Raw genomic sequence first — 21,743 nt, 5'->3', positions numbered from 1 at the left:
ATCATCCCACAAGGCTTCTGCATGAGAGTAGAGTTTTCAAGAAATTATTCTGGCCGGATGCCAGTTCTGCCTTTATTATTTCTCCCTGCTATCTCAATACTTCATTTCATCACCTAAATGGCTGTGTTGAGTTGCTCTGGGCTGTTAAAACGCTGTCATGCTGCAGAGGCAACTGTGTGAAGGAAATGATGCCTCCACAGAAGGTGCTCCACGCAGCCGAAATCACGCCACCTATTTAGGTGTCAAGTTTAAATTTTTCATTGTAAGTACAGAAACTTGAAACATTTTGCCCAAATGTGTTGAAAGCTGTGAAGACATTAAAGATTATTCATAGAATAAATATTCATTCTCAGGCAGGGATTTTTTTAACACACGAATTTTTCAGGCAGCACGTAGCAAAAAGCATGTGCAGCCAATTGCACAAAAAGTGCAATATTCCAAGTGTTGTTTCAGTAGTTTTTATTATTACCAATACAAGAAATGTATTTACATCACATTTTTATGACTTAGTGGCAGTTTCTGCTCGAACTAAAACTCTTGCTAGATAATCCTCAAACTGTGAAATAACTACTAGTAATGAAAGATGCCCATTCCTTGAGTGTTAGCCTTCAAATGCTTTCCTACCAGCTTCTGTAATACCTTGACCTTGCTGATAAGTTTTAACCAAAATTACTGTCTTACACTTGTCCTGAAAACCAGAAAAGCATCCTTATTTTACTCATAATTCCCCTGTCTACTCTTTCCCACAGAAGAGGCGACTGTTTTGCCAACAGCTTATGAATATATTACAGCTTTACATCTTCAGCTTTCCATGTTTCAGAATTTCCATTTTTGGAGTATTTTCAGTCCAGATGGGTGAAGCGCGCCTGAGCCTCAGTGTGGAGCTCTGGTACCATCTAGTGTTACTGGGAAATCCTGAACATCTGCTGGATGTGGGCTCTCCTCACTGATCGCCTGATGGGTTGGGGTAGGAAAAGCCTGTTGTGATCAGTCTGGTGATTAGGGACAATCAAATGCAGTAAAACCCTTTCTCTGTGAGAAGCTGCCATCTGGGTGATGGCCGCAGTGGCTGGGCCTGGCTGCAATGGAAGCGTTTTAGGGTCACATTGCTGGGATTGCATTGCAGATCATCGCCTGTGATGTCTCAGAACTGTTTGCCATTTTTGCTCAGAGTTGCAGTTCTGCTTATAACTTCCAGATGTACTGCTTATCTATGCTACAGTAAGAGCAATATCCTTGAATATTTGCCATTGTGCCTAATTAAGGAGCTTGCCCAAAGTTATAGTTCTGCTTATAACTTCCAGATGTATTGCTTATATATGATAAATATCCTTCCTGACCACAAGGCTTCTATAATAAGAGCAACATCCTTGAAATAGCAGTGTGAGTCCAAAACAGTAACCAAGCAGTGGAAATGAGGTGGAAAAGAGTTGTCCTCAGAAAACCCGTGCCCAAACACAGTCACAGTGAGTAGGGGGACACGTCCCCAAAGGATCACCAAGACCTCCCCACCCCCTTCTGCAGCACACCAAGAGAACCGGCAGGAGCACACCATGCTCTGATGCCAATTTCCCTTCCTTTATGCAGAGGGTGAAGGATTTCACATTGGATAATAGGAAACATTTATTCTCTGAAAGAGCAGTCGGGCACTGCCACTGCTGTCCAGGGAGAGGTGGGAGTCAACATCCCTGGAGGTGTTAAGAACTGTGGAGGTGTTGCAATGAGGGATGTGGTCAGCGGGCACGGTGGGATGGGTTGAACTTGGGGATCTCACACATCTTTACAACCTCAGTGATTCTATCATTTATCTACACGAGCAGGAGGAGCCGTAAACCCCAGTAGGTATAGAACCCCCCCGTCCTGCCCTTATCAAAGATGGCGGCCCCCCCTACGACACCACTTCGCCCTGCCTTCACCAAAGATGGCGGTTCCCTACAGCCCCGCCCCATTCTGCCCTCATCAAAGATGGCGGCCCCCAGCGACCATCCAGCTCTCTGCCAGGGCGGAAATAGAGCGCGTAGCGTCGCCGCCCGAACCCCTTCCGGGGGTGGCCGCTTCGGAAGTGATTGTTCGTTCAAAGAGTGGCGGGCTGGGGCGGCGGGCAGGACGGATCTGCGCGCTGAAGGTGAGCCGGGGGTCCTCGGGCCTCGTGGGGAACGGGCGAGAATCGGGGCGGTGAGGGGCAGCGGGATGAGGGGGCGCGGGGCTCCTCTGGGAGCGCAGCTTACAGTTGGGGGGCGGCGGTTGAAGGAGGGCCGAAGCGGGCGGGGGGCTGGGGGGGGTCGGGAGCGTTTGGGGCGGGGAGAGGAGGGGGGGCTGCGGTGCTACTGCGGGTCTGCGAGGGGAAATAACCGCAGTTCACTACGGTGGGCCCAGCAGAGGAATGCCAGGTCTCACCCTTTTCTTCTTGTTTTTTTTTTTGTTGTTTGCTTTTTCTCCTTTCCAATTCTCTTCCCACCTCTTCGTTATTATTTTAGCGTTCTCTCAAATGTGGATGGAAAGTGGAATGTTGTTTGAGCTTCTGATTCCACTGAAGTGTTGAACGTTGCTATTCATAGTGTGATGTACGCAGAGCTTGGCTTTGGAAGAGGCCTTTTCTACCCTTCCTGCTTTCTCTGAGCAGTTTTCTGCTGAACTGGGCCTTTCCTTTGGAGCTCAGTGACTATGGGGCCCTCTGAAGAAGAGAAAGAGCGAGATGTGATCCTGATCAGCGACGATGAAGACGACAGCACACATGGGAACTCAGTTCTCATAGTGGACCCCTTGGGTGAGTACTGTGCTCTTCTCAGCTGTGAGGTGCTGCAAATTAACTTTTGAAACAACCTGAAGTAAAATATGAGATCTGACGCCTTTGAAATGCGGCTTTGGGCTGCGAGGAAATCAAAGTAGTTCAAAAATAAATAAAAACCAAACAAACTGCTGTTGTCTTTGCCATCATAGGTTGTTTTAAAGAGTACTACTGGGTAGTTTTAAAATATCAGTAACTTCTCTGAGCCATTTTCAGTGGTGACCAGATCTTTTTGTTATTACATGCCTTTTGAGTGTGTAGGAATCTTTTGTTCCAAGCCAGTGTATCTTTCTTATTTGCACCAGGTGAAATGATAAGAAAGCTTGTGCCTTAAAGTGTTTTAAAGAATAAGTATCAGTAGCTGGTTGATTTTTGTAAGGACATTGTAGGCTTTTCATACTGAGTCAGACTGTTTTCTCTTCTATACAGTGAAGACTGCCCTGGAAGAGAAGAAATGTGAAGAGATTGTGGATGAGGAGTGTGAACTAGTGGTTACTTTCTGTAAACAAGCAAATGTGATGCCCCATGCAAGATATGACTGTACATCACACTCATTTGAGTACGTTCAATGATGTGGAGGCTAATATGGAGGTTTCCTTTCCCACATATAGTCATGCAGGCTTGTTAAAACTCTTAACAGCTGAAAGTGTAAGTAGAGTTGGGTAAGTGCACGAACTGCTTTGTAAATAATGCTCTGTTTTTCAATTCTGTAGACGAATGGAATGTGAAACGTGCTCACCCCTTGGAAAAAATGCTGATTTTTGTAGTCAGTGCTACTGCTACATTTGTGATAAGCTGGCTTCTGAGGTAAGGATGAGCTGAAATCAAGAAATGCTCAAATTTGAGTAAACTGAATTATTTAACAGTCTATAAAAGAAATCACTCTTATGCACACTGAAACAATAAATGCTATGTAGAGTTTGATTATTTGAATAGTTCCTACTCTAAATGCTTCTATCCATCAGCTTCACAGCGTTAAGTATGGTCACCATCTAGGTTTATTTCCAGTAGTACAGTATTGTAGGATATTCACTTGATATAGACACATGTTCATCCAGTTTGCCAGGGACTTCATGGAATGTAATTACTAAATCAGGTTGTTTCTCACTGCACTAGGCAAATATTGAATTTCTAGATTTTCCTAACCCTAAGAAGGGGAGGGATGAGGTGTGGGGAGGGATGTGTTGGTTGGTGGGTTTTGGTTTTGCTTTGAGAAGAGGGGAAGATTGTTTGCTTTGTTGTTTGATTGGAGGTTTATTTTTTTGTAGGTTTTTTTAGTTGTTTTTTAGAATTCTGAAAACTTTGAACTGTGAGTAAAGTTGGGGTGAATGTTCAGAAACAATGCTTTGATTACTCATAGTGTATTCTGTGAGGAAGATGTCAACCTAAGTGTCTCCATAAGTATTCAGGAATTAGAGTAAATTACTGGGGAGGGGAGGAGGAAGTCTTTTTTATTATTATTATTCTTTTTAAGTTATGGTAGAAGGGCATTGCCATGTTGTCCTCTTGCCTCTCCTGTCAAATTACAAAGCCAGGTAAAACCACAGAAGCAAGGCATAAAATGAATTCCAGTCCTTCACTTGTAGAGAGGAACTAACTTTTGATGTGCTGAACTTTGGGGACAATAAAATGCTTTTCTCTGTCTTTCCCTTGTTATGAAACAGTGCCAGAATTGGACAACTTCTTCCCTCTGTCACTGCAATGCACATAACAAAAGCAAATTCTGGAAAGAACGGCGTGATTTTGCCTTGGCTGGCGTTCTTGTCATGTTCAATTTGGAGCTCACAGACATAGATGCAGACCTTCGGCATGGTGGTAAGCAAGGGTTCTCATTCTGTCCTGGCAGACCTTTGGCTCACTGTGGCTACCCGGTCTGTGGCTCTACTTGTAATCTACAAGGACAGCTTGTCTGGACCACAACTGTCCTTGTAAAGCTTTGGTGAGTTATTTACGTAGCAGCTCAGTTCTGCTGTCCTCTGGGCTGTACTCAGAGCAGACAGGTCTGCAGTTCCACACTTGTGTCCTGCTTTCTTCCCCTTGGAAGAAGCAGCAAATCATGCCTGGCTCTTAAGATTGGGTGCAAGTGATTTATCAAATATTTTACCTATGAATGTCTTTATTTTGGTTTTGAAATAATTTTTTTGCGCTGAAAGTTTCACATCTCCGCCTCTCTGTCCTCTTAGGAAACCTTCTAATAAGCTTTATCCAGGAGCTTTCTGTGGAATATAATAAGTATTTAATTGGAGTGAGAATAGCTCCCACAGAGCAAGAATGCTTTTGTGTCTCAAAGCTGCCTCCTGGCCAGTGTGGTGTCTGCAGATCACGCAGCACAGAGATTGTATACAAGTAAGTGATGACAGAATTAGCAGTGCATGTTGGTCGCTGCAGGTTTTCTTTCCTTAAGTAACATAAGCAGTTTCGTGGCACCTGAAACAGCAACGTAATGGAGGGGTCTTAATTGATCAGTGAGCAATTGAACTGAATTTAACTTGGATGTATTTTAAGAATCGTCCTAAATGCATCTTAAAAGATACCTGTTGTGCTGTGCTAAGATGGTAGCATTCCTGGTTACAGCAGCTTGGAAAAGCATGAAACAAACCCCTGTGTTTTTACTGATTTGTCAGAATTGAGTTTGGCTTTTACTTGATGGTGTGTGCTCTTAAAATTCTGAAAGTAATGCCTGTGCAAATGCCACGTTCCTGTTTCACAGATTCTTTTCAGGGAAAGGTGAATCAGTTTGCTTTCAAACTAGAATGGTCATCATTACCATTTGTTCATGGAGTATGTCACTGCAGATGCTTTATCTCATGGACTACTTAACTTTCTCAGGTATTCTGGAGTTTATGCACTGGTAACAAGATTTTTAAATCAGGCTGAAAGAGAGAGTCCTAAAGCTGCTGCTGTCATGCTTCTGGGAGCAGCTAGAGAGATAACCCTTCATAAAGACCCTGCTATGTGAGTATCCAGTTCCACAGTTAGTGCTTAGTCTTTATTTTCTTCTCAAAAGGAAATAAAACTGCTTTTCTTTCTCCTGTCCCCCCACAGAAGCTGGCAGAACCTTGGTCATACTGCTTCACTAAAGCTTGCTGTCCCTTGTTTGTTGCAAAGGTAAGACTTGACTTATTACATAAAGGTAAGAGATGGTTGCTGGATGCAAACTTTGTGACTACACTTGAAGCACACTTAAAAGGGCTTCTATTCAAAGGCATAAAGGAAAAATGAATGTTTTAGCTCTTAAAAGAAACAAAAATGAACTTGCAGAGCTCTAAAATAAGTGTATTTACTCCGTTCATTCTGTAGCATCAGGCAGCAGGACCTTGCTGTGTTCTATTAGACTCTGTTTGAGCAGAGCAGAGAGAGCCAGCTGCCTGCATGTGTAGGCTGCAGGTGGGTAAGGATGGACAAGGTTACAAACAACAGTGTGTACCAGTCAGAGACCTCAGCAAACTATTGTATTCTGTAGCTGTTTGCTGCAGATAGTACAAATAGATTGTTTAGCAGCTCAGTTGTGAATTTCTCCCTTTTTGTGAAGGACAAGAGCCACGTCTGCCTTGTTTGACAGCCACATAAGCAGTCAGCCTTCCCACAGTGGGGGGGGGAAATCTCAAAGCCAAGATGATGAAGTACTTTGAGTCCAGGAATGCTCTTTTAGGCCAGACCAGAAGATGGTGTTGGGTAGCTACTTGTGGTTAGTAAGCCTAACAATAAATAGCACCTGTTCAGAGTCAAAACAGCAGCCTTGCAGTCCTCCTCTGGGATGGAGCAGTCAGGGATGTAACATAGTGAAGTTCCCCTAGAGGATAATGAATGAGGACATCCAGCTCACTTGGCTTAATTCATTTCTCGTTTTAGCTTTTCACCTTTAACCTGAAATTTGCTTGCAACAGAAGGTTAATGAATTAAGAATTAATTTTTTTTTAGGAGCACTCAAAAACAATTAATGTTCTCACCTCTGTGACAGGTATAACCTAAATCCTGTATCAGTTTTCATTTTATACGACTATTCTTGAATTTATTAATTTTTTTACTTTAAAAGAACAGTAATGGTTATTTCTTATTTATTTTTTTGCCTTCCCCCCCCACTTTCAAAATAATTGAGCTCTTCTTTACCTTAGTGTGTTGTCTCCAGTTTTCAGTTAAGACAAAAATGGTTTCGCTGACTTGGGTCAGGCAGCTTCCTTACTGAGCTCACAGTGTGTTGCTTCAGTGCTTCTCACATACTTGGAGGGGATCACCTTTAAAACCTGAGACCACAGAATGCTCAGTTTCACTGACAATGAAATATGAAAATAATTACATAGAGTTAATACCTGTATTGGCTACAAATATTGAAGCACGAACTTGAAGATAAACCCAGACTCTCTGAAGCTTAACCAAAGAAATCTGTATGTAATCTCTGCAGAGCAGTTTTGCACAGGATTTTCTCAAAAATCTGAGTGTTATTTCACTTAAAGGTAGCAGATTTTTATTTTTGCTTTTGCTTTTCTTTTTAAAACACAGGATCACAACACGACTTCAGAAGATGCTGGTGTTGTGTGACTTCCCAAAAAGTTTATATGAGAAATTTGTTAATTTTTTTCAGTCCATCTCGCTTCCATGTCACTGTTTTGCCTTCTCAAATAGGTATGTTCTTTGTTTATGGAGTCTGGTTTTATGCCTTTGGCTAATTTGTAAACTGACTTAGGGAATGGTTCTTTCACTGATTTTTGCTGAAGGTGTTCACTGGAAGGCTTCAGTACTCTCTGCTTTGTGTCCCACCCTTAGCATAGTGAGAAACTGTTTGATGTTATGGCTAAGCTCTTGTTTGTATAAATCCTTCTATTTTCTTTCCCTGAAATTGAACTGTGAACTTCAGAATGTTTTATGAATAAGTCTTAGTGTCACTTCATTGAAACGCATTGTGCATACCACCAGAGGCCTCAGCATTTCCTCATTCTTGTGCTTCCAGCTTGAATGTCGTGCCTTGGGATCATGTGTTACTGACCACGGTTTTGAAAGGACAGAACACCACAGGGCAAAGGACACAGAAGGGAAGGAAGACGTTTCTGTGGGAAGTGCTTCCTGTCATAGAGGCTCGAGTGGAGAAATTAGTCGAAAATAAAAAGTACGATCGGTTTGGGCTTGCTTTGTTTTTTCCATTTTCAAACCCCAACTTTTGTATTTGTTCATGCTACTAATTGCCATGCAGTGCTTTCCTAACCTCTGCAAGAATTTTGCATTATGGGGAAATATACAAAAGAGGGTATATTTGAAGCTGTTTGTTGCCATTACTTATTAGCAAGGCCAGCGCTTTGTGAAGCTGTTAGAATCAGGTAATTGTTTTGTTTCACTAATCTCAGTGGCTTTTGGAATTTGATGTTTAAAAACAAAATCAGTTCATCAAACACTGACAATTTGGAGGACAGTTTTAAAAATAAAAAAGTAAGCGATCTTTAGTCCTCTTATAGACTTGTCTTTTCTTAGCCTGCTTTTATTTGTTCCTAGTGCACAGAGATAATCTGTGGATTAATTTAGATATCTGCTGTATTCAGAAGTGGCTTTTGAAGCTTTCAGCAGTTCTGCCAGTTGTGCTGTCCTGTTTCACAGTGCTTTTATGTGAGAAGGACTGCTGTTTTGCTTCATTAACTGTAGTAACTGAGTAACTGACTAGTCATTGACCTGTTGTGTACAGCCTAACACTTCTTTTCTCTTCCACTTTCTCCAGCTATAAAGAAGTTGTTCGCTACCTGAGAGCTGTGAAATGCAGTGACACCAAAGGGTAAATGGCTTTTGTTTGTTTCATTGCCCTCAAACTGTGTCCCAGTCTCTTTTTCTACATCTAGTCAAACAGAATGAAAGGCAGTAGGATTTTGAAAGCTGTTTGCCAAGTGAAAGTAATACAGCACTGCAGCTCAGTTCTGCCTTATTGGATGTAACTTCTTAGCTGTCAGAATTAACTGGGTGTATGCATACATGTTGTAAAGCTTCTGAATGAACAAAAATCAGGTGCTCATTTATTTCTTCTTTCCAGGCTAAGAGACCTTCGAGATAAAATCCCATTCTATTTGTGTAAAACTGGAGACTTCACTGATGCTACACATTCACTGTTGTTTCCCATCAATAGCCTTGCGTGCTGCACTGCGTGCCGACTAACTCCTCTTCAGTTTGAGGTCTACCTGAAGATATTCAGAACAGGCAGTGTCCCTGCTGGGAAGGATATTCAGGACCCTGGGCCCTGGGTTACAGTTGGCAAGTGATTTTTTTATTATTATTATTATATTTTTTTTTTCCTCTTATATGTTTAGGATCTTATTTAATTGCAGCTCTTTAAATTCAGAAATGTTTGGGGGAGGCTCTGAATCCAAATGTAAGTTGTCTGGACTAAAGCACAGTGCAGGTCATTAAGCAGGTAGAGTGTCTTTATATTTGAGCATGTGTAGCACAGTGCACAGAGAATGTTGCCTTTTGTCAGTTGTGAAGCTCTTTTGCTGTGAAAAGCCCATTAAAAGAAAACAAAAAGCTCTCTATTATATCATAGCATTACAAATGGCAGCGCATAGCTCAGCACTGTGATGTACTGTATCTCGAGAGTGAAAGTTTTCAGATGGAAGGGGTCTCTGAATATATATTGTATTGCATATACCTGTATATTGAATCACAGAATGGCTTGGGTTGGAAGGGACCCCAAGGATCAACAAGTTCCAAACTCCCTGCCACAGGCAGAGCCACCGACCTCTGGATCTACTTGTCAAATGTACTCTGAAGTGAAAGGTTGATTTTGGAGATGTTCAGTTATTAGAGTTCATAGAAGCATGGGATTCTGTAGTCCGATTTGCATAGTAAGACTTTGTTAGGGGTCACCTGCTGTGATGGTTTTGTCTAAACTGTACTCAGGTTCTTTTTACAGCTTTCCAGAACAGCATTTCACAGTTGATGGAGGTTCTGAATAGAAAAACTACTGTAAAATATAGTAAAATAGCTGTAGATGCTTGTTTTTCCTCTAGGTTTCTGTAGAAGTGTGTCTTCAGCAGTATTTTGAGTCTGTTCATACTCTCTGGTTACTCAAGGAATAAAAGATGCATCTTAATTTTTTTCTTCTCACAGGGTCTCCAATGAAAGATGGTGTTCTGATCAAGCAGGCATTCAAACTCCTTTACAGCAATCTGTCACTGTACAGAAATGTGAGTCCATGTTAGAACTACTTATACGGCCTGTTCAGTGGTTTTGTACCTTACCTGCTTTGTCCAGTTGCTTATCTAATGAAAGGATTTACTGCCAGAATCCTATGAGTAGTTCAGACCTCTGTGAAGCTTTTGTGCACTGCAGGATTGGTTTGGGGACGTGGTGGAAATAAGTCTGCAAACGTTTTCCTCAGATAGCATTTCTGTGCTCTCACAGAACGTGTCGAGTTGTGAGTGATCCATTGACTCAGCTGGAGCTTTACTGATAAAACTATGACAAATCCTGCTTGTGTGCAGCTCTTGTAGCTTCAGTGAATTTAGCAGCGTGCCATAGCAATGATGGAATGATGAGCAAATTTGCCATATATATGTTGAACGATATGTTCTTACTGCTCAGCTGTTCAGGAGGAATTTTCTCTATTAAGTTGTGCTACTGTCATCTTTTCAGTGGAGCTGTAATGGTTACACCAGCAGCAGGTCTGTTGTTTCTGTTCATACTCCTTAGAATTAAAAGGGGTGGAAAAAAGCCTCATCTCTACAGGTGAGGCAAAATGGCTGTTTCTCAAGATGACAGATCAAACATTAACCTGTGATTTGTGTAAACATGTCTGGGAGTTCTGTTAGAGGGGCTAGAAGGAAGAGAATGCATATCAAGGAGACTTACTTTGATCATTAAAAGTTGCTAAAGATGTATTTGATCCTGTAAAACAAATTTTCTGTTGTATTTCAGCCTAAATGCTGGGGTTCCTTCATCATGATTATGGGCAGTAGCTGTTTCCTGGAAAGAAATGGGCGCCTTCGCCCTCTGACAGTGAAAGAGCCCCCAGTTACATTTCAGCAGGTAATAAATAACTGCTGCTGTGCTCTGAGATGGAAGAATCTGTTGTATGGTTTTATGCAGTGCTTCATTCCATGTGCATGTTGGCTTGTTCAGTTAAATATTAAGGCTGACTTTACCTCATCACAAATTCTTACAGTATGTGCAAGTGAAATACTTGACAAGAAGTTGTTATTTGTGAGTGGCAAGTGCAACAATGAATAGATTAACTCTGCTTGCAGCTCAGTGCCAGATACCTGTTCTGTATTGTTTAATATTGAGATGAATCATGTAACAGCACAATGCATAGGAAAGAAATTTAAATGTGTTAAAATAGCTCTAGGAGACAGTGCCTGGATCTTTTTTTTTTCCACAAGAACAGAAATAAATGTCTGCTAAGCACAGTGGATTAAAATTAAGAGGTTGTATGACATTGTTTAGTTAGTGCTGTAGAAATTCAGCTTTCTCTGAGTATGATGAACAATTCAACCTCACTCGTAAAGACACTGAAAAGTAAGTAAAAGCACTCTGAAGTAGTAGATAAGATGCTGGGTGTGGTTTGATGCCTGTGAAGGCACCCTTTCTCTTCCTTCTGACTCGTCACTCCTGTTGCAGGGGGTGCTGGTTGCCAGTGATGGTCTCTTCCAGGAACTGAAGGCAAAACTTAACGTTTCTTTCCCACCTGGTATTTTCTCCCAGGTAAGTGTGCATCTGTCAACAAGGGAATTGACTGTTTTATTGCAAGGTACCTGAAGATACTGCAGTATTGAGAACACCTGGATTATCGTAAAGAGCTTCTGAGATAAGGTTTGAAGTTTTGGGGGAGTGGCGTAGGACTGGTCTTGGCACAATCTAAAGGTCAGAGCTGTTATCTGAACAGACCCTGACTGGTTTTTTGTGTTCAGAACTGGCACTGTCTGCAATCCATCCAAAAGTTTTAATTCATCACTGCCCAAATTTATGTATCTCCTAAAGTGGGACGGTTAGTTATCAGTGATTCTGTAGTAACTTCTCAGAGTAATCTTGTGTTTGGTTCAGATGGGAGGCTGTCCTTTGAGACTGACAGCCTGTTTGTCTCAAAACTCAGAATAGCCTGGGATTTCTCATCTTGTTGTGAATGATGGAGCATGTTTAAAGGTGTTTTGAGACAAATAGTTTGTTAAATATGATCACTTACCTAAGAAGCAATTTCATTCTCTTCCTAGTTGTTCTGTGGGCACTACGTTTAGCTTTACCTTACAGTATGCGACTCCTGGACCAGACATTTTGTACCATTAATTCTTCTGCTTCTGTCTGGTGAGAGACCTCATATTTCTAGGTGGACTTTGAGATCCTCAGATGAAACACACTACATAACTAGAAGTATCTGTTTTATTCACCCTTCCTTCAGTCTTTGTAAGATTCTTCTGAATGTAGTATCTGTCATCCAGCAGATGTGACTAGTGTGGTAGTAGCTTACTGCTGATTGGACTGGAGGCAATATACAAGTAGTGGGAAAGGGGACTTTTAAATATAAATCTCTTCTTTTTTTATATCTCTTCCTGCAGTTGCACCAGGAGGCTTGTCTTATTCTTGCAGTGCAAGCAGTACAACAGATGGTTATCTGTGAACTCCCATATTTAACTTCCTTCCTAGAGATATTCCTGGCATTTGGGGTGAGTCCTGGAGATGGACTTCAGTTTGAAGAGATTAAAGTGGATTATATTTAAAATGAATGTAACACCTACTTGGAGATTCTTGCATGCATTTAGCCTAGTTTTGTTCCTCTGAAGCTTTACTGGCCTTTAATTTCTTCTGTTGTTTTTAGGGTTTTATTTTGTTTAAGAAACAGTTGAGAATTAAGTTGAATTAGTGGCCTTATTTTGTCTCTTCCTAGAACAACTTCTGGGCTCTGAGGCTGTTACTGAATCATCTTTCCTATGATAAGCACATCCTTCATGGCGTTGTCGATCTGATTTTGAGAGATCTGAATTGTCAGAAAGCAACAATGCTGAAACTGTGAGTAAACACTTCCTGAAATCTGTCTGTCTGTTTTTGGAAACATTTAACAGCAGGCTCACAGCAGGAACATTTAGCAAAGATGCGAGCTTTAGCTCTTTGAAAATGACCAGCCCAGTGCTTTGGGTAATGTGAAGAAAATGCTAGGAGCCAATAAGAAAGTAATGGGGGAGGGGGGGGGAAGCAGGTGCATAGTTCATGTAAATGTTGTGTGTGATCCTGGTGGTGGTTCTTGAAACATGGGTTGATCCCTGTGAGAATCTGGTTGACATGGCTTGGGTATCCCAGCCTGGGGCTGTGGCAGTGGTCTGCAAAATCTCATATGATGTGCTGATGGTGACCAGGGAATAATTGTTTGTGGTTTCCTCTTAAGCAAGAGTCTTAAAGGAAATCTAATATGGCAAAACCAAGATGGATTAAGGTTGTATTACTTGGAGCTGTGAATTTGGTTGACAGAGGATGCTGTGAAAATGAAAGGTATATATAGATTGAAGAGCAGGAACATTGCTGGAAGATTGTACAGTACAGCTAGCATAAAAACAGCACTCCAGACCTGAGGAGGCTGAAGAGCTCTTGAAGATGAGTGTATCTAGAAAATGATTTCCTTCAGATCTATATGAGCTAGCACTGCTCCTCAGCAACCATTCCTTCAGACAGAGGGCATATAGGGCATCTCCCTTCATGTGTCTGGTTTGCAGAAGGCCAAAACAAATATACTTGTCACAGAGCCAGGACACTAAACTGGATGGGGCCACCGATCTGACTCAGTTCTGTATTCAGGTAGCTGTGAGGCCCTAGTATTTCTTGTGCAGCAATGCATTATTGGCTGGGCATGTCTGAAATAACTGTGATGATCTGAAGAATATGTGATCATGGCATTGCTATGTCCCTCTAATCAGAGGGGGGACTGTGAATCTGAATTCCTATAATTAAATGCCCCTACTTTTAGAGCAGACTGAAGAGTGAGAAAGCGGTGTCAGGAGGTAAGCCACAGATATTGCCATTTGTCTCTGCTGCTGAACTGATGCTTTCTGTTTTCTGGTTTTATATCACTTAGATGGCAAAACCTTGGTCCCCAGTACGTGGGTGAATTTGTTTGCCTGTTCCTGACTTGCAGAAACAGGATACTGCAATCCATTGGTGTGTTGGCTCTGGATATAATTACAGAGAACTTGCAAGTGTAAGTGTTAATCTTTATCATAGCCAAATAGTCAATCACTGTATGTTGCAACAGTGCTAGTAGTTTCCTTAATTAACAAGCTTCACTCACAATTCACTCCTATTTCATGGACTTCCTTATTATAAGCAACAGTAAAGATATCAAATGTGATGAGTTGAAAAGATCTGCAATTGCTCTGTGTTCCTGATCAACCAAATGGCCTTCTGACTTCCCGGAGTCTTGTGCTATGAAAAGCACAAAGTGAGTATTGTTGTGTACTTATCAGAGTACGCTGGGTATACTGATGGTAACAAAATGTCCTCTAAACTTGTAAGAAATGCTTCATGTAGTGGTGAGAAAATAGATCCCCATGTTCAACCGAAGATTCAGGAACATCTGTGTGCTGACACAGACTGAGGACGTGGTTAAGGCTGTGCTTGTCAGGGGGACCACTTGCATTACAGCAGCACAGAGTAGAAAACGGAGTTCTGAGAAGATCTGAGTACAGTATTTAGGTTGCCAATGATAGCAACACACTGGTTGGATGATCTTGGAGGTCTTTTCCAACCTTGGTGATTCTGTGACTCTTGACGCGTCACTTCAGACTGCTGGCTGATCCGAAGTGCAGTCCTTGCTCCCTTCTCTTCTAGGCTGTAAAGGATCGTACACTGTAAAGTAAGAGACACAAATGTATTGGCATGATAGTCTTAAAATGCAGTGACTCAAGGGTTAGATACCAGAAGGCAGTAATTGCCTGCTCTGGCACTTTTAGCTCACACGTAGTAGCAGAGAATTCACTTCTTTGTAACTGTCCTAAGTAGAAACCATAGACATGAGTTAACCTTCCTTGCAAAATGCTTCTGTTTCTCTTCTCACCAGCCTTTGTTGTGTGTATTTCAGGAAATAAAATTCCTGATCTCGCTCAGTTCTTTGAGTTGAGTTCTACTGAGCCAATTTACAACTCTAATAAATGCCTTTTTGCATCTCTAGCAGCATTCAAGGACAGGATCTGATTGGATCCTTTTTATTATGGTCTGCCTTTGTGTTTTGTTTTTTTTTTTAAGCTGTATATCTGATGCTAAATTCATCTGTATTTGGAAGCTGAATGGAGTAGTTGGGGTGGGTGAAAGTGGGAGCAGATTTGTCCCTGTAAGAAAATGGGTTGAGAACTTTCTTAAACTGTTTTTCAGGTGTCCGTGGGCAAAGCACCTTTACAACTTCTTTCACAATGCAGTAAGTATCTCTGTGTTCTAGAGCTAAGCAAAAGAGTGTGTAAATGACAAATACATCACTTTTGAGAAATATATTGATAGGAGATGATTTGCTAAGTGATGGTTAATACTTGATACATGTTGGAAATAATTATTTAGTAGTATTGCTCATTGTAAAAATGACAAGTTACTGATGTGCATTAATCTCTTTCTTCCTCCTCTGTTCAGAGGTTAATGCAGCTGCCCCTTGGTGCCACAACTCATCACGAAGTCTCAAAGTTCATGGATGTTCTTGAAAAATTGTGATCTGGCCAAATTTTCAAGCGTATTTTTCAACTTGCCTTGGTCCAACACATCTCTTCCTGGAGTCTTTTGTGTTCTGTTTTGGTTGTCATCTCTTCCCTCGCTTGAAATGAACACCTAAAAACTGGCTTCAGACCAAGTGTGATAATAAAATCTCAGATCTAGATGGTGAACAGCATTTGTATCCTGGTAGGTGTGTTCTGGAAAATTCCTTTTTACAGGCACATGTATTAAGCTGTCGTTTAGAGACAGGAGCTACACATCTTAAGAAAAGCTGATCTATAGAGAAATGCTCACCAGAGACAGCAATGGCAAGAGGAACGAGGGGAGAGAAACAAAGTGGAAAGCATCAAAAGTCCTTTGCTTACGAGTTGCACAGGTGTTTTCTGAGTGGAAAGCCAGCAGAACTGCTAAGAAAGCAGTTAGACAAGCTGCTTAAATTAGGAAAACTGCCTCTCCAAAGGTGTACAGCAGTGTAAATTAGGATGCTGTTTGCACTCCTTGTGTTTGTATAGTGTATAATTATAAAAATCACTCCAGTTAGTATTGGTTTGCCTCAAGCTTTCTTACTCTAAGAAATCAGAATGAAGAAAGCAGTAGCTTGTTTTGTTTGTGTATATAAAAAAATCTATTTTTTTCAAGGCATTCCAATTGTAGGCTTTCTTAAACGTTCTACAATGGGTGACTTAAACTGGTGCTGAAGGCTCTGTGTTATTTCAAGTATTATAATAGTAAGAGCTGACTTTTTTGGGAGTTGTGGAAGTAGAAATAGGGAAGTATTTCTTGCCCAGTTGTGCTCTTCTTTGCCCCAACATGATACGTGTGTGCTGTGGTTTGGAAGGCAGGGTAAGACTTTTGAACATGTTGATATATTCTGTCCAAACTCAGTTAAGTTATTGTCCAGCTTTTCTACAGAAAGTGTACATGCATCTAAAAGGAAAAAAGGTTTAATAAAAGATTTAATAAAATGATGCCTGGTCTGTGGTTTTGTTGTTGGGTTGGGTTTTCCATTGTGTATTGAGCTGCATGGGCTCCTTGGTGCCATCCTCCCGGGTGCCCAGCATGGAGCTGGGAGCAATTGAGGGCACTGTGCTCTGTTACCCTTTGGTTTGGATTCACCATCACGGGGAAATGCAAGAACTGCTTGTGTTGCAGTAAGTAAATAGCATGGCTATTCATTATTTATCTGCTGCTGAATTTTAATGAATTACAGCAGCAATGAGTGAAGCCCTTATAGTGAGGATTATACTATAGATACTGATATGGTCTTTTATGTATGAGAAAATGATGTTTTCTAAAACTTAGCACTTGGCTTTGTGATACCTGTCCCTGCCTGTCCAACCCCACGCTTCATCAGCCACAGCAGAAAACATCGTGCTGGTGCCCTGGGACTACAGCCAGTGTAAAAACCCAAAGGTAAATTGAAGGCTGATCTGTTCTATTATTTTTTTTTTTTTTCTTGCTTTGCTCCAAGTATAATAGAGAAGAACAGAACTCATTAAAAATTGAAGGACGTAGTTTGAAGTAGAAAATGCGCATCTACAGCTGCCTGATCCAGATATTGTATTTAGCAAACAGAACTCTGTTTTTTGCAAGCGTGTGCCAAACAGCAAGCAGAACATTTGCAAGTGGGTGCATGTATTGACCAAAAAAATTTAAGCTGAAAGTGGGATTCTAGAAGTGTGCAATAGGAATGCTGTTGTCCAACCCAGGAAGGTAATGCGTGTGTGGACCAGGAGTGCCTGGCTGTGATGAGCAGACTGAGTCGGATATGTGCATCATTGGGTGGTTTTGGGATGCATAGCTAGTGAACTGAGCGGTTGTGGGATGGATGGGGACTTCTTGGGGTGATGTGTAAGGAGAAAGCCCACCTGTCATGTGTCATGGAGCTCTTTCAACTCTGTTTAAGGTGCACAAGTGCTGCCTATCCCAACGTGGCTGAGATCGTCCTAGATCTGTATAGATACAAACTATGCCTCCATCCTTTCAAGTGCAGAATGAGGAGCCCCTCAGCCACGCAGGCACAGGTGGGTTTTTATAGGAAAGCTTCCCAGCACTGACACTGCCCTGTGGGCTGGGACAGAGCTGATATCGTTTCTGCCAAGGACGCTAATTAACCTGCTAAATGAGTTTGTCCCTTCAGAGTGTGTACTGGAGAACTGATTTATCTAAAATGCCATTCCACAGAGAGCTTTAATTAGCAGCTGTGCTTCCAGGGGCGGATGGGGGCTGCAGGTTGGTACTTTTGGGGTCTCTCACCATAAAATGCTATTCTTGGTGTGCTTCACTGTGCATCAACCAGTGCTGGCACTGCCCATAGGTGCCCCCAGAGCAGTGATAAGAGCAGGACGCAGCTCACTGCTGGGCCAGCCCCAAGGAGCAGCTCTCCCAGCTGCCCACCACACCAAAAATACCACGTTTTAATAACTGGACTGAGCAAAGCACAACCCGGCTTGTTTCTGGCTGCCAGATTAACAGATGGCTACAATCATTAATATTGCAAAACTTTGGGAGTTCATAATTCTTTAATCTACAAAGCCAGGCAGGGTAACTAATGCGGCCCTGCAATCTGCTGTGCAGGTCCCCCCGTGGCCCCAGTGGGGGATTTGGTGCACGTGGCACTGCCCAAATTCTGCCAAGAGCACCGAGGCTGCTTTGTCCATAGAAGAAAGGCCTTGGGCCACCATTGCCTTGGAGCTGGTGGCTGTGAAATTTGCTGTGCTGGGTTCTGGTGGCTGTGCCTGGCCCCGCTGCAGTCAGATTGCAGAAAATCCGCAGAAATCCAATCAGCCTTCTTCAGTGTGGTTTTATTGCTAAAGCCCAGCCTTTCCCATGATTGTTTGGAGGCAGTGCTGGGAGATTACCATTGATGTCAACAGCGAGATAAGCCGCGGGGCAGCGCGCAGTATCGCTGGCCTCGTTAATGGGTGGCCGATGGCCTAAAGGAACATGTTCCCAAAACAGACCAGCCCCACGGGGCCTTATGCAGCGGTGCCATTGCCTCCAAGTGAGGTGCTGCCAGCTCAGCATCGCCCCATTGATCCCTGGCTGCATCCCAGCCCCGTGGCAGGCAGAGGGCGGCAGGAGCCCATTAGGCACACAGCAGCGCCATTGATTGGGGTGGAAGGCGACCGCGGATATGGGATGGGGCAGTGTCTGCACAGACATAGGTTAGATATAGACATATAAATAGAGATGTCAGCAAAGAGTAAAGTCCTTGTAGTGAGGATTATGCTATAGCTAATGGTGTAATCTTTTATGGATGAGAAAATGCCTTTCTCTGAAGATTAGCTCTTGACTTTGCAGTAGCTGTGCCCAACCAAACCTGGCGAAAGCATCTCTAACATATCACATGTTCTATATGTTATGCTGTATTACTTACTTTGTCAGTTATATTTTAAAGTGTAAAACATACATAAAATATATGTGCATTGCATTGTATTAGGGGTTTATTATCTTACTATACTACAATTTAGCTTCGATGATTCTTATGTATCCCTTCTAATTTGTGATATTCCATGATGCAACACAGTTTACCTATGTTATTTTTGCATAAGTAATGTTTTTATTTCACCTTTTCACCAAGCTCTCAGGGCAGCAGGGCAGTAGGGAGGATTTGCTCCCTGAGCTCCAACTCACTGGGAACCCCTTGATGTGGCAACACCAGGTTTGGCTTTTTGGGGTAGAATGGGGCAAAGCCAGCAGTGCTGGGGGAAGGAGTAAGTGCTGTGATGGGGAGGAGCTCAGCTTAGTGCTTGGAGCACCATATGGCAAAAAACCTGCTTGCAGGGCAGTGTAGAGGGCAAACAGCCCAGCGTGGGTACAACACGCTGCCCACAGATGGGTTTCTAACCACTATTTGGTTTCTAACCACTCAAATTTCGAAGTTGTCTTTCTTCTGTAATAACCCCATTCCCCCCCCCCTATCCCTACAACCCCCCGTGAACACCTGCAGCTCCCTGCCAGCACCAGGAGAGCAGGAAAAACAAGGAAACCAGGAGCAGCACGGGGGTAAAGCCACGGTGAGGGGCTGGAAGTTAGGGGGGTGGGGGGGTCCTTCTCGTGGCACCTTGGATAGCTTGGACAGGAACATGGGCAGGGACATGAGCTCGGATGCAGGCAGGGATGTGGCAGGGACACAAATCAGATCTAGGCAGGGATGTGATTGCAGGGATGCAGGAAGGGCTGTTGGTGGGGATGCAGACAGGAGCAGCCCTCCTGCTGTGCCGCTGTGTCCCAGCACTTTTCTCCACGCGTCCCCAAGAGACCCACCCGCCCCTAACAGCCCCATTTCGGCAATACGGCCTCCGCAGCCCCGGTACCAACACGCTGCCTCTCCATCCCCGCGGTGCTCACGTTCCAGCGGAGCCAAATCCCCCGGGAGCTGCGGAGGGGGGAGGACGCTCTCATTATCCGGCTCTTGCCGTGTCGGAGGCAGCTGGACCGGCCGTGCATTAATAGATTACACAGAGGATTTGGGCTCGCTGACAGCAGCGAGGGCAGAGCTAGCAGGAGGCGAGGCCAGCCCGGCTTGCTGAGCCGCGGGGACAGACGCAGCCCCGCGCCCTCTGCCACCTCTTCCAGCCGAGGTAAGTGGAGGGCTGAGCCGTGGCACTGGAATGGATGGAGCAGGGATGGGGACGGTTGTGATCCTGGAGAGCTGTGGGAAGGCCGGAGAGCAGGGATGCTGCTGGGCACTGGGTTCATCCTCCTCCTCCCGGCTGTGCCGAGTGTTTCTCCCAGGGATGCTCTGCGGAGACACGGAGCTGCTGAGCTGTGCCCTGCGCAGGGCTGAGCTGGGATGGGGGTGGATGAGAGATGGACGGAGGGTCGGCCCCGGTTTGGTCTTCACTGTGGGCTACCGGAGGGTGGAGAGGGCACAGCCCCGGCGTTGCTGGGGTCATAGTTGGGGATGGGCAGGAGGAGCCGTCCTCTTGTGCCATGCATCCCTGCGGTGGAGAAGGGAGCTGGAGTCGTGGCAGTGCTCACAGCTCATGCTGTGCCTCAGTATCCCTATCCCACCCCGCTGTGGGTCAGTCTCTCCGTGCGGTGCAGCAGGATGTTCAGTGCTACCCATACCCCCACCAGCCCTCCCCACATCCATAGGGCCGCTGTCTCTGAGTGATGCTTGGTGCCACCAGGAGTGAGGCTGAGACTTGGGAATCCCATTGCGGCCCCATCTATCAGCCTGGGGGCTGCAAGGCACCCCCGCCACACATGTATAGAGCTCCACCGGTGGGGACTGAGCCATCTGTGGGGCTGTGCATGGCCAAAATCCATCCTGGCCCTCACTCAGAGCCATGGCAGAAGAACAGTGTCCCCCACCTGGACAGCCTGTTTGTTATTTGCACTTAAATTGCAGGCAAATCCAGCGCAGCTCTCAGGGCAGGGTTAGTGTGAGCTCTCAGGCTCCATGTCACACAAAGCACTTGTCCCTGTGCTACCATGGTAAGCGCAGCCCTCACCTCCAGCCAAGGCACCAAACTCTTCCCAAAAGCTCTCGGGGCCGTGGGTGGGATGGGGAACATGGGGACGCTCTGCCTTCCAGCCCCGACCGAGCCCCAGCGCCATGGATGAGTGGGACCTGCCCCAGTGGAAGAAGGAGGTGGAGAGCCTGAAGTACCAGCTGGCCTACAAGCGGGAGATGTCCTCCAAAACGATACCTGAGTGAGTGGGCACAGGGCAGGGAGCGGTGGTGTGATGGGGGCTGAGATGGGCAGAGCTTTCCCACACACCGGGCTGAGCACTGCTACAAAGCCATGGAGGGAAGGGGGTGAGTGGCCAAGGAAGGCTCTGTGACCACTGTGCTCTCCCTGCAGGTTTGTGAAGTGGATAGAGGATGGCATTCCTGAAGACCCCTTCCTGAACCCAGAGCTGATGAAGAACAACCCCTGGGTGGAGAAAGGGAAATGCAGCATCCTCTGAGAGCAGGTGCTGTGCATTAACATTGAATGTACACTTTTTTATTAGCTAGCTTCCTACTATGACTAACTGAAACACTCAACCCTCATCTCGTCTTATTATTTTAGTAGTAGAAGTGTTTGGTTTTATAGGGGCAGCTGGGGAGGCATACATGGGGTGGATGCATGGGAGATGGCAATAGCAAACATTCCCTGGGGCAGGGAGGGCTGCCTCTTCTCCTACCCCTTCTGTACCCATGAGCAAGTGCTGTACTCATAAAGGGAGAAAACTTTTATACAACGTTCTCAGTGCTTTTCACTACTCTTTTTGTATACTGTAGGCTCTAAGCTTTTTGCAGCACAGCAGGCACAATCTGCCAACAAAGGGTTTATAAATGAAATAAACG

The 21,743-nt window shown here is 44.1% G+C and overlaps 2 protein-coding genes across 3 annotated transcripts; both read left to right on the top strand.

Annotated features, from left to right (window-relative positions):
- Nucleotides 1-1,878: 1,878 nt before the first annotated feature.
- Nucleotides 1,879-16,407, top strand: LOC125700852 (uncharacterized). Of its 2 annotated transcripts, none has more exons than XM_048962079.1 (20): nucleotides 1,879-2,125; nucleotides 2,624-2,767; nucleotides 3,218-3,347; nucleotides 3,502-3,595; nucleotides 4,453-4,603; nucleotides 4,972-5,134; nucleotides 5,618-5,743; nucleotides 5,834-5,896; nucleotides 7,289-7,411; nucleotides 7,737-7,892; nucleotides 8,493-8,546; nucleotides 8,799-9,016; nucleotides 9,872-9,948; nucleotides 10,679-10,789; nucleotides 11,381-11,464; nucleotides 12,313-12,420; nucleotides 12,642-12,763; nucleotides 13,821-13,943; nucleotides 15,113-15,155; nucleotides 15,362-16,407. In XM_048962079.1, the coding sequence occupies exons 2-20, from the start codon at nucleotides 2,665-2,667 to the stop codon at nucleotides 15,437-15,439; spliced, it is 2,127 nt and encodes a 708-aa protein (XP_048818036.1). In that variant the 5' UTR covers nucleotides 1,879-2,125; nucleotides 2,624-2,664; the 3' UTR covers nucleotides 15,440-16,407. The 2 variants fall into 2 exon arrangements, with proteins under 2 accessions (XP_048818036.1, XP_048818035.1); XM_048962078.1 differs by having other exon boundaries at nucleotides 1,880-2,125; nucleotides 2,478-2,767.
- Nucleotides 16,408-19,840: 3,433 nt separating this feature from the next.
- Nucleotides 19,841-21,655, top strand: GNG13 (G protein subunit gamma 13). Its single transcript, XM_048962187.1, has 3 exons — nucleotides 19,841-20,025; nucleotides 20,985-21,103; nucleotides 21,256-21,655. Exons 2-3 carry the CDS (start codon nucleotides 21,006-21,008, stop codon nucleotides 21,359-21,361), a joined length of 204 nt encoding a protein of 67 aa, XP_048818144.1. The 5' UTR covers nucleotides 19,841-20,025; nucleotides 20,985-21,005; the 3' UTR covers nucleotides 21,362-21,655.
- Nucleotides 21,656-21,743: the final 88 nt, after the last annotated feature.

The sequence above is a fragment of the Lagopus muta genome, chromosome 15 (assembly GCF_023343835.1).
Source record: "Lagopus muta isolate bLagMut1 chromosome 15, bLagMut1 primary, whole genome shotgun sequence".
Classification (NCBI taxonomy): domain Eukaryota; kingdom Metazoa; phylum Chordata; class Aves; order Galliformes; family Phasianidae; genus Lagopus; species Lagopus muta.
This window is presented reverse-complemented; position numbering and strand designations above follow the sequence as displayed.